The following is a 12,816-nucleotide window of genomic DNA, read 5'->3' as shown; positions in this document are numbered from 1 at the left end:
TTGGGCTTCTGGAAGGAGTGAGGGGAATGGGCCCTTCAGCCCTTACACTTATCCTACTATGTGGACTTAGTTACTTCTGTCAACTGATACTTGAATTTAGAGAATAAAACTGAGGCTGACATTGTGTCCGTAACAGTCTACTCCTGGTCGGTATATATTGGTGTTGGAATTAATTGCAAGGATTCAATCTCACAATAATCTTAAATTCCTAGATGATTACACTATATATACTTGAAATTTTACTACAAATACCAAACACATTCTAACATTTCCCCTTAAGTTGGTGTGTATGATATACACACCAAGCTTGTCAGAAGTATGGACTCCATGACATGACCTTTCTGATCCTTTGTGAAAATGTATACAAGTTGATAATTAGAGTTTAGGCCTATTTAGAAGAACTTTTTCATAAGGACTTTCAGGAAAGAAAAATTGGAAGAAAATTTGACATTAACTTCTGCATAAGTTACCTTGTAGATGATCTCTCATATAACTTCTCTATTTTTTTTATTTTATTTTTAACTTGTGAATAGACTAATTTTAGCTTATGGGAAAACCCATTAGTTTTTTCTTCTTATTTTTTTGTTAGAAGTCCTTATGGAGAAGCTTGTCCAAACATACCCTTTATGAATTTTGTTGCTATCTTTGTAGACAACATTCTCCCAAACAAAATAACAATCAACCTCAATGATTTTAGTCCTTTCATGAATAATAGGATTTGAAGATATTTGCAGTGCCGCCTGGCTGTCACATGAGTTCATTGACTGTTATTCACATATCTTGAATCTGTGAGCAATTACATCAACCAAGTCTGCTTCTTGCTTTTCCACAATTTGAACATTTATCCCCAAAAGAACAGAGTATCATAAAGTAGAGTGTCTATCCAGTAGAGTGCTTGCAATATCAGCATTTGTTTAACCACCAATCTCCATATGCTCCTTATCTTCGAATGGTAAGCCTTCATCTCCCAAGTGCTCTCTAAAGATTGGAGTAAATTGATAGTAGCATCCTAGTGACATTTACATTGAGTTGAGGAATTGGCTTTTTCTGCTCAGAGCAAGGTAGATATCTGGTCTTGTTACAACATGGTAATTTAACTTTCCAACTAACTTCTGATAAGTAATGAATATCATCTAAGTAACCATTTATTGCTTTATCAAATATCATCTAAAGAAAATTGTCAAATTTATTGCACCACAGATTTGAGAGTTTGTGTTGGCATTGCTGTGGAGGCTATAAATAGGATTCACCGTGTTTTGGTAGTAATTTAGCAATTAAAATTGATATTGCTAAAGCATTTGATACTTTGGATTGGACATGTACCATACAGGTGTCATGAGTGTTGGCACTCGACATGCTACAGCAGAGCTGTTCGTGCTTTATAGGTATTTGCACAACATTTGTGTCAATTTCCTAAATATGCTCCTAATAACTATGCACTTAGAGAATCCATTTCCACTATTGAGCTATTCACAAGAGAAAATAATAACAGGGTGAATAGGAGAGAGAGAAAAAAAATTTACCTGCATTACATTAAAATAAGCATGTCTGTTTTGCTCAACATATTTCCAAGCACCAGCATCTAAAAATAGACAAAAAGTATTTGTTAAGTAAAAAGAACAGAGTAATAATTATACTAAAAACCATGTGTCTTACTACCCAATAGAGGATGGTTTACATACTCTTATTTCATCAATTACAAATAATTAGAGGATATTAAGTCAATTGTTGCCTATAAATCACAATAAAGGATATTTTATCTTAATTGTCAAGATCCCCTCCAAGCTAGAGCATATTAATAAATATGCACAAAGCTGGTATAGGGCCATAGGTTTAATTCCTGTCACATTGATGCGAAGTGCAGAACCCCATGCATCCTAAGGAGCACCGTAGTAAACTTTCGCTCTTTTAGAAAGAGAAAAAAATACACCACCCTTGATCTGGGCGGGATCTAAAGCAGCATTTCTTCCAAATGTTTCGGGGGCAAGCCTTAGGTTCAATTCTTTCTTGCCTATAGTCAGTAATCTTTCTTACCTGATTCCTAGGAGTTCAACTGCATTTCAGTAGTATCTAATTCACGTAAGAAAAGAGAATCAGTCTGCATGTACACACACACATATATATACAGCTAATTCTTAGACTTCTCCAGGATTTGATGAAGACATTGACCAGTTGATCACTAGAGTCAACAAGGTGACAATCTTAGTTGAAGTCGGAGATTAAGATAGTGGTGGTGGTGCTAATGAACCTATGGATGATTCAGAGGTTCCTACAATTTTTTATAATGATGCCAGTGGTGGAGATGACATTAATGAAATTGAAGATCACGTGGAAGAGGCTCACCGTCTTGTAATAGAGATCAGAGTTTAGGAATAAATGGAACAATCGAAAATATGAAATGTGAAAAGTAGAATGGTCAAAATTCACTGTTATTATAAAACAGAAAACTCAGAAGGTTCCAGACCCTCTGCCCAGAGCCTCGCTCCTGAGAAGAATGGTAATAATTCTTCTCCTCTCACTCCACCGAAAACCAAACGTGTCCCCCCTCACAGCCTACACCTCATAATATATAACAAACCATTTTCTCTCTCTTCTAACTAACACAATTCCCTCACAAAGCCACGTCACCCTTTTCTCTCCTCTTATAAACTCTGCCCCACCTATTTTTATTATCTCTTGGGTACGTATCAATGCCTTCTTCATGAATTAAAGCCTTGTCCTCAAGGCTAAACTCTGGAAACTGACTTCGAATATTTATTTCATCTTCCCAAGTGGCTTCATCTGCATTCTGCTCTCTCCATTGAACCAGTACCTGCTTCTTAGTTTCTCCTCTTTTGGTGTAGTTCCTAGTGGCTAAGATGGCCGTGGGAACTAATATTTCAGCTCTGTCATCATCTAACCCGGTAGGGAGAGCATCCTCAACCTTATACTTGCCCACCGCTTTTTTCAGCAAAGATACATGAAAAACAGGATGAATCTTTGAAGTAGGTGGTAATTTCAGACGATATGCCACCTCTCCTACTTTCTCCTCTACTTCAAATGGTCCATAGTATTTAGCACTTAATTTATGGTTAATTCTGCTCATGACCGACTGCTGTCTATTCTGTTTCAACTTCAAAAACACAAGATCTCCCACCGAAAAATGTCTTTCCCTTCTATGCTTATTAGCTTGAATCATCATTCTGTCTTGGGCACGTAATAAATGAGACTTCAACTGTCTCAGTGCTTCATCCCTCTCTAGAAGATCCTTTTGAACAGCTGCTACCCTCACCTCTCCTTGAACCACCTGGACAATCTTAGGAGGAATTCTTCCGTACACCGCTTCAAAAGGAGTAATTTTTGTGGAACTATGATAAGTGGTATTAAACCACAACTCTGCCCACGGTATCCAAATCACCCACGTCTTTGGTTGATCAGTAATAAAACATCTGAGGTAAGTCTCCAGACATCTATTAGTTACCTCAGTTTGTCCATCCGATTGCGGATGATACGCCGTGCTCATTTTCAGCTTTGTTCCTTGCATCTTAAAGAGCTCTCTCCAAAACAAGCTCATGAATATCGGATCCCTATCACTCACCACCGAATTCGGTATTCCATGCAGCCTTACTATTTCTTTTACAAAAATCTCAGCCAATGACTTTGCCGTATAAGGATGTTTAAGGGGAACAAAATGGCAATATTTTGTTAAACGATCCACCACTACCAAAACTGCTTCAAAGCCTTTAGACCGGGGCAATCCAGTAATGAAATCCATACTGATATCCTCCCAAACTCTTTCTGGAATCTGTAAAGGCTGTAATAAACCATTAGGGGCTGCTGTTATATATTTCTGCCTCTGACATGTATCACAGGCTTGGACAAATTGTTGGACATCTTTCTTCATTCCTTTCCAGTACACATTGGCTGCAATCCTTCTGTAGGTTCGATAAAACCCTGAGTGACCCCCTTGCAGAGTAGAGTGAGCTTCTTCCAATAACCTATTGACCCACACAGATTTATCCGGTATCACTAAGCGATCTTGATAATATAAAACGCCTTGTTTATATTCATATCCCACATAAACCTGTCCAGCCTTTATTTCTTCTATTATCTTCCTCAATTTATCATCAACATGTACCGCTGCATTAAGCTCTTGCCAATCTAACCAAACTGGAAAAGATACCATGCTCTTCATTTCTCCTTCATCTCTACTTCGGGATAGAGCATCTGCCCCCTGATTTTCTTTGCCTGGCTTATAAACAATCTCAAAATTATAGCCTAATAGTCTAGCCAACCAATTTTGTTGTCCACCTGTCGTTATCCTTTGCTGCATTAGTTGCTTAAGACTCTTCTGGTCTGAAAAAACAGTAAATTTGCGACCCAAAAGATAAGGCCTCCAGTGTTGGATAGCCAATGCCACTGCCATCAACTCTCTTTCGTAGGCTGACTTCGTCAAATTGCGTGAACTCAAGGCCTTGCTATAGTACGCCACCGGCCTTTTTCCTTGCATTAGGATTGCTCCAATCCCTGTCCCAGATGCATCACATTCCAGGACGAACTCTTCTTCAAAATTTGGGAGCCTTAACACTGGTGCTGATGTGACCCTTTGTTTGAGCTCATCAAATGCTTCTTGAGCTCGTTCATTCCACCCAAATCCATCCTTTCTAGTAAGCTCTGTTAGTGGTTTAGCTATCTTACCATAATCTTTTATAAACTTACGATAATAGCCTGTAAGACCCAAAAATCCACGAACTCCCTTTACGTTCTTGGGAATTGGCCACTCTAACACACTATTAACCTTTGCTGGGTCCACCGCAACTCCATGTATGGAAATAATATGTCCCAAATACTCCACCTTCTCATGGCCAAACAAACATTTTTCCTTGTTCGCAAATAATTGGTGATCCCTCAACACTTCTAACACCTTTTCAAGCAACTGCATATGCTCTTCCCAACTGTTGCTATACACGAGTATATCATCAAAAAACACTAATACCCCTCGTCTTAACAGCGTTCGAAAAACTTCATTCATGAGAGCTTGGAATGTCGATGGAGCGTTCATAAGTCCAAAGGGCATCACGAGGTACTCATAGTGACCCTCATGGGTTCGGAATGCTGTCTTTGGAATGTCTTCCTCCCTCATTCTGACTTGATGATATCCTGAACGAAGGTCCAATTTAGAGAAATATTTAGCTCCATGCAACTCATCCAATAACTCCTCAATAACTGGTATTGGAAATTTATCTGGAATAGTGACCTTGTTCAAAGCTCTATAATCAACACACATGCGCCATTTGTTATTTTTCTTCTTCACCAAAATGACTGGGCTCGAGTAAGCACTCTGGCTATGCCTGATATGACCCACTTCCATCAACTCTTGCACTTGTCTCTCAATTTCATTCTTCTGATGATACGCATATCTGTAAGGCCTCACGTTAATAGGTTCTTGTCCTGGTTTGAGATGAATTTTGTGTTCCTTTACACGTCTAGGGGGTAGCCCCTTAGGTTCTTCAAACACATCTTTGAAATACTGCAGCAAGTGATTTAAGACGCTTCGTTGCTCTGGACCCAACTCTGCAACTTCCATCTTCTCTTTTTCCTCCCATATCCCACACACTGAAATTAACAAAGAATCCCCATGAGGGGCCCCTCTTAGCAGTTTCTCTCCTTGCTGAGTCTGGATCTTCATTTGCTGTTTTTTCCAATCCACAGTGGTCTCTCCCAACGTCGTTAACCACGACATCCCCAATATCATGTCCATGTCCTCCAAATCGAAGAGAAAAGCATCAATTTCAAACTCACCATCATCAATCCTTACTTTGAGACCTCGACAAATCCCCTGAGTCTCGGATTTGTGCCCATCTCCCATCAGAATCTTCATTTGCTTGGTTCTTTCCCACTGCCAACCCAAAGCTTCCACAAGTTTTCGTGAAATAAAGTTGTGCGTGGCTCCGCTGTCGACCAAGAACAACATCGGAATCTCCCCAATCAGACCCCGTAACTTCATAGTCCTCGGTTGATCATTTCGGTCTCGCGTGAGAGAATAGAGATTTAACGTTGTACATTCTGCCACCACCTCATCTTCGTCATCCCTCTCCTCATTTTCCTCTTCATCTCCTTCGCATTCAACTTGGATTTCCTCATTCACCATGACCACCCTTAGCTGCTTAATAGGACATTGATGAAGGGGACCGTACACCCCACCGCATTTGAAACACAAGCCCTTTTGTTTTCGGTCGAGAAGTTCTTGATAAGAAAGATGATTTGCTCCTCTATCACGTGACCCCCCTTTATTCTTTGCACCCCAATCCTTCTGAACACTTGGGCCAGGCCCATTTCCTCCCCAACTTCCCCCATTTTGTTTTGGCCCAGTTTTTCCCACCACAGTTGAAATGGGTCGATGCCCTACTTGATACCTATCCCCTCGAGACTCTCCCCTTCCCTGCCATATTTTATTTCTCCCTGATATCTCCACATCGATGGCGCGAGCTACATTCATCATGCGACCCCTGGACATAGGATGTGCCACGTGCAAGCTTCGTATTCTCGCACGTATTTCGTACTTCAGCCCTTGTGTAAAATAAGAAAAGTATTGTTCATCGGGCATTCGTGGCACCTGAGCAATGAGACACTCAAAACTTATAATATAGTCTTCGATACTTCCTATTTGTTTTAGGGCAGCCAATTGATCATAACTACTCCCTTCTCCCCGGCCTCCATATCGCTCCAGCATCTCTCGTTTCAAATCTTCCCAAGTTAACTCATCATATTCATTTAATAACGCATGGAAAAAGTGAATCGTGCTTCCTTCCATACACAGTTGTGCGAGATTCACCCGGACTGCCTCTCGTGTCTCTTGTACGTTAAAATAAACTTCAGCTCTTGCTATCCACCCCGCTGGGTCTTCTCCATAGAATGGTGGTAATTCTATCTTCTTCATCGATTGCCGAAATTCAGCTAAATCGTCCCCCTCGAGTTGTCTCATACTTTTCGTTCTCTGCGTATTCACCGATCCTGACCCCAACTCTTCGTTTTCCCCCTCATTCATATTAGTGAACTTCGAAATTAAGTGAAGGAGCTTTGATTGATTCTCAGCGGCTTCTCGGCGTAAGGTGACGATCTGTTCTGCTGAATCCTTACGCAGCTTCTCCAAGTTGGTTTGACTTTGCAACGATTGCGCCACAAGCTCCTCGACTACTGCTTTGAGTTTAGCGACCTCCCCCACAACAAGATCTGCCTCATTCTCCTCACCCGCTGGCTCTCCTTGGACATTGTTCCTTCTTGGTGGCATGATCTCCGATCGGGAAATATTGATCCGGCAGGTCGGACCAATTAATAGAGATCAGAGTTTAGGAATAAATGGAACAATCGAAAATATGAAATGTGAAAAGTAGAATGGTCAAAATTCACTGTTATTATAAAACAGAAAACTCAGAAGGTTCCAGACCCTCTGCCCAGAGCCTCGCTCCTGAGAAGAATGGTAATAATTCTTCTCCTCTCACTCCACCGAAAACCAAACGTGTCCCCCCTCACAGCCTACACCTCATAATATATAACAAACCATTTTCTCTCTCTTCTAACTAACACAATTCCCTCACAAAGCCACGTCACCCTTTTCTCTCCTCTTATAAACTCTGCCCCACCTATTTTTATTATCTCTTGGGTACGTATCATCTTGCTTTTAATATGAATGATTTCCTTGAATAGTTTGCTTGAATTAAACATTTATGAATTTATAAGTTGTTTTATTTATGCATAATTTTATGAACTGAGAACCAATTTTTAGTTATGATATACATTGGATCTTACTACTTAAGACTTGAGAGTTATTTTTATCATCTATATTATTTTGAATGTATGCATAGTTCTACAAATATAATTTCCTATACTCGTAACTCTTACGAGTTGAGTTACAATTTTGTATTCCCTTTTCGATCCTCTTACACAATTTTGCATAGCTAATTTAATGACTGGTAATTATTTACTAATTACTAAGCATGAGCTATGTCTGTAGATGTGAGTCTGATTTTTAATATATATTAGTTGTTCCTTTGGTTTTTAGTTGCCTTAATGAAATGTACAAAAAGACCACTTCCTTTGAATTGTGTCTTATTTATTATGAAATATTCTCTATAGCAGAACGAACTTTGCTTCAAGTGCACTATTCAGTATTCGTTATTCATTATTTAACATGTTCCTCTTTGTTCCCTCATGCTTTTGAAATGGATTTTCATGGTTCACTAGATAGGATTTTACAACAAAGAGGATTTTTTTTTTCTGTATTTGGTGAATGCGTTCATATTTGATAGTGTCCTTATTCCATAAACTTTATATGGGAGAGGATAATGATAATGGCTTCTCTTTGAGTTCTGTTTATTGCTGTCCATTTTGGTATAGGATTTAGTGGGCATGTTATATTATTGGTTCATATGTGTGTAAGTGTGTCTATGTATGTATGCGTACACACATAAATGTAAGCTTTTAAATATGTAAAATATCTCATCTTTCACATTTATTTTTGTCCTTTTTCTCTGATACAAGTTTTTCCATTTCTAACAAAGAAACAAGATAAAAAGAGAGAATTAGATTTCGAAACGACAACGACAGTGATTATTCACTAACAAACCTTAAAGACATAATACCTCCGAGAACAGATATAGAAGCAGGAGTTACTGTACTGACTCTTGGATCAGGGGGGTCTTCCTTCTTGATGTGCAAGCCACTACTCAGAGCCGGATTACTATCAACAATTGCAACGTTCAACTGCTTTGTCATAGGCATACTTGCTGGAAGAACAAAATAATTGATCAGATTTGAAGTTATAACACATTACTCTCCAGCATCATCATCATCATCATCGATAACATAGCTCACGCTGGAGAATATTAATTAGTATTTGGATAAAAGCTTATTTTAAGGAAATAGTAGCTTTTCTAGAAAGCCTCTAGAGAGAGCTTTTAAAAGGAAAAAAGAAAACTCTAATAGTGTTCCTGACATCACCTTATATTTTACTATTTCCACCTCTCACTCCCCCCTATCTCGCACTCATTATTTAATACTTCTCTTCACCATTATCATTCTTAGCCCACTTCATGACAAATTAAAGAATACAAATTAGAGACAAATAGTTGAAAACAAGGATAGTAGGATACAATATTGAAGTGTGAGAACGAAAACACAATTTGTTACAAATATATGCAAACTGTAAATGCAACCTTCAAATGTAATAGGCAGCCTTTTGAATGACAAGTGAACAACGAAGAGCTCTATTCTCTGTAAATGATCACAAATAAATGGACTATTGATAGATTTCTTTAAGCAAGAAATCAACCACACGTAAAAACACACTCACACGCACCCAGAATACTGAAAAGAATCTGTTTATTATTCTTGAGAACAAAGAATACAGAGTACACTGTCCAAACACTATCAAGGGAACACTCTTCCTTCATACAGGATGCAATGGTCCTGTCTATACAACAAAGCAAAAACATGTCTGTCACCAGACACCCTTGTCCCCTCATAAAGCTACCCCTTCCTGCTAACCAACCACTAACCACCCAACAGACCATGTCTGAACAACTCTTTCCAAATCAGACTTAGGAAGGTAGGATCTCTGTTAGGATATTTATCCTATTTTATCATCATTATATTGTGTCAAGGGTTACCCTATTTATCATGATTATATTGTGTCAAGGGTTACCCTATTTATTATGATTATATTGTGCTAGGATTACCCTATTTATCATGATTATATTGTATCTAGGATTACCCTATTTATCATGTACTTTTGTACCAATTTATTCTTATAAATAGAAGATTATGAGAGGGATCAATCAAGCCCTCTAGATTTATTTTACAGTTTAATTCTCAAGTTGGTATCAGAGCAGGTCGATCCCACTCTAGTTTCTGTCTCGTGATATCTGTCCGGCGCCACAGTCCGTCATCGCCCGCCTCTGTTCGTTGCTGCTCGCCGCCGGCCACCGTCCGCCGCTGCCCGTCGCCGACCACCGTCATCCATCACTGTCACAGTTCCGTTCGTCTAAAACCTTAGGGTTTTCTTGTTCCTCGCTGGTACTATTCGTCTTCCTCAGAAATGACGTCTGGCAGTACTCTTTCCTTCTCCGGAAGTCCATCAATTACCTCCTAGAAGCTAAATGGAAAAGATTATCTATCATGGTCTGCTGCCGTTGAAATGTGGTTCCTTGGCCAAGGGCATTATGACCACCTTGAGCGAGATGGAAGCCATGTGCCTACTGAAAAAGCTGATTAGTGGAAACAAGCAGATTTCCAGTTGTGTGTCCTGTTATGGCAATTAGTGGAACCCAAACTTCTTGTATCTTTGAGGGATTTCAAAACTTGTCACTCCTTTTGGAAGAAACCCCAAAGCATTTATGCCAACGATATTCAACGTCTCTATGACACTACGAACAAGCTTGCATCTCTTAAAATGGCAGACCATGATATGGTGTCCTTCATGGCTGAAGCCTAATTTGCTGTCGAAGAACTCAGGATGTTTTTGGAAGTAGACCTAGAGAATATCAAAAAGAAACTAGACAAATTTTACATGGTGTTGATCCTTCGTGCCCTACATCCCGATTTTGATCATCTCAGAGATCAACTTCTAACTAGTCATGAGGTTCCCTCCATGGAAACATTGACCACTCGCCTTCTGCGTGTCCTGGTACCTCAAACTCAAGAAGCGCATGAACTAGTGGAACCATCTGTCATGGTTGCCACACGAGGAAGAGGAGGACGTGGTACTAGAGGAGGACGACGAGGAGGTCGAGGACGTCCTCAATGCACATATTGTAAAAGGATGGGTCATACTCAAGAGAATTGCTATTTCTTACATGGTTTCCCTTCCAAAACCGCCAATATTTCGAAGACTGAAACTTCAACTTCGAAGACTGAAACTTCCACTTCTATGTTTTCTGAGGATGAATATCAAGAATATTTAAGGTTAAAGTCTAACAACTTGGCACAACCATGTCAATCTCCCAGTACATCAACAGCCTGCGTTTCTCAATCTATGGAAGGTCAAAATTCATGGGTAATTGACTCAGGTGCTTCTGATCACATTTCTAGTAATACCTCTTTGTTCTCATCTATTTCCTTTCGAGAAAAATCTCATTTCATAACCCTTGCAAATGGATCTAAAACTTCCTCCAAAGGAGTCGATCATGTTTCTTTGTCTCCCTCTCTCAATCTCAACTCAATCCTTTTTGTCCCTAATTGTCCTTTTAATTTAATTTCCCTAAGCCAGTTGACCAAAATGTTAAATTGTTCAATAACCTTTGATCATAAATCTTTTGTTATACATGAGCGTGGTTCGAGGAGACAGATTGGAGAAGGATATGAAGCTGGCGGATAATACCATTTTGGATCTCGTCCAAGGGTGTCCTGTGTTGCTACTCCTAATCCTAAAGTGCTACATGATCGACTTGGCCATCCTTATTTGTCCAAATTAAAAAAGATGTGTCCTGAACTTAGTGGTCTCCAAACCTTAGAATGTGAGTCATGTCAATTAGGAAAACATGTTAGATCTTCCTTCCTTAAAAGGTCTCAATTAATATGTAATTCTTGTTTTTCCATCATCCATTCTGATATATGGGGACCTAGTCGTATCTCCTCCTTTGGTTTTAGATATTTTGTTACCTTTATGGATGAATATTCAAGATGTACTTGGGTTTATCTTATGAAAAATCGTTCTGAATTGCTAGCTATCTTTACATCTTTTTTAATGAAATCAAGAATCAATTTGGTCAAGTAATCAAAATATTAAGAAGTGATAATGCAATAGAGTATTTCTCATCCTCCTTTTCTGCCATCTTGAGTTCCCATGGTATCTTACATCAGTCTACTTGTCCTTATACACTACAGCAAAATGGTATAGCAGAATGAAAAAATAGACACTTGGTTGAAACTGCTCGTACCCTTTTACTTGGTGCCCATATTCCTGTCCATCACTGGGGGATGCCATCTTAACTGCCTGTTATCTTATTAATAGGATGCCCTCATCCTTTCTTGATAATAAAGTCTCTTTCTCCATTTTGTTTCCTAATGATCCTCTCTTTCATACATCTCCCTGAGTGTTTGGCTGTGTATGTTTTGTTCATGACATGTCTCCAGGTCTAGACAAACTCTCCGCTCGCGCTCTCAAATGTGTCTTCTTAGGCTATTCTCGACTTCAAAAAGGATATCGGTGTTACTCTTCTGAAACTAAGAAGTATTACATGTCTGCCAATGTCACATTCTTTGAATAGACTCCTTACTTCTCTCCATCTGTTCAGGATGTTTCTATCCTCCAACAGGTCCTTCCTATTCCAATGGCTGAGTCAAATAGCTCCATTGTCTCTGTCATTCCAAGTCTTGATCACAATCCTTCTACACCCGTTTCTCCACATACTGAGATCATCCCACACAGGGCCCCAATGGATAATCCACCTCCCCAAGACAATGGTGAATCTCCTACTTCAGATTCTTCTCTCTCGTCACCTCCTCCCACGCCTCCTGGTGAAAATGATTCAGCATGGCCTATTGCCCTCAGAAAAGGTACTCGTTCCACTCGAAACCCTCATCCCATTTATAATTTTCTAAGCTATCATTGATTGTCGCCCTCCTATTTTTCTCTTTTATCCTCAGTGTCCTCTGTTGTTATACCAAAAAATGTGAAAGAAGCACTTGATCATCTTGGATGGGGACAAGCTATGATTGCAGAAATGCAGGCTCTTGACCACAGTAATATTTGGGAGCTGGTGCCCCTTCCCCAAGCAAAAAGGCGGTTGGTTGTCGATGAGTGTATGCAGTTAAAGTCGACCCTGATGGTGAAATTGA

The 12,816-nt window shown here is 39.5% G+C and overlaps 1 protein-coding gene across 2 annotated transcripts in view; it reads right to left on the bottom strand.

Moving 5' to 3' along the window:
• Nucleotides 1-12,816, bottom strand: part of LOC124846829 (FAD/NAD(P)-binding oxidoreductase family protein) — a 35,174-nt gene that overhangs the window by 7,990 nt on the left and 14,368 nt on the right. For both annotated transcript variants that reach the window (XM_088115497.1, XM_088115496.1), the window contains exons 4-5: nt 8,622-8,765; nt 1,524-1,582 (exon numbers count right to left, since the gene is read on the bottom strand). In XM_088115497.1, coding sequence (XP_087971623.1) covers nt 1,524-1,582; nt 8,622-8,765 — 203 coding nt within the window. The remainder of the gene's footprint in view (nt 1-1,523; nt 1,583-8,621; nt 8,766-12,816) is intronic.

This window comes from Vigna umbellata, chromosome 5, assembly GCF_029865625.1.
Source record: "Vigna umbellata cultivar VRB3 chromosome 5, Vumbellata_1.0, whole genome shotgun sequence".
In the NCBI taxonomy this organism is placed as follows: domain Eukaryota; kingdom Viridiplantae; phylum Streptophyta; class Magnoliopsida; order Fabales; family Fabaceae; genus Vigna; species Vigna umbellata.
Note: the sequence above shows the minus strand (reverse complement) of the source record. Positions and strands in the feature narration are given on the sequence as shown.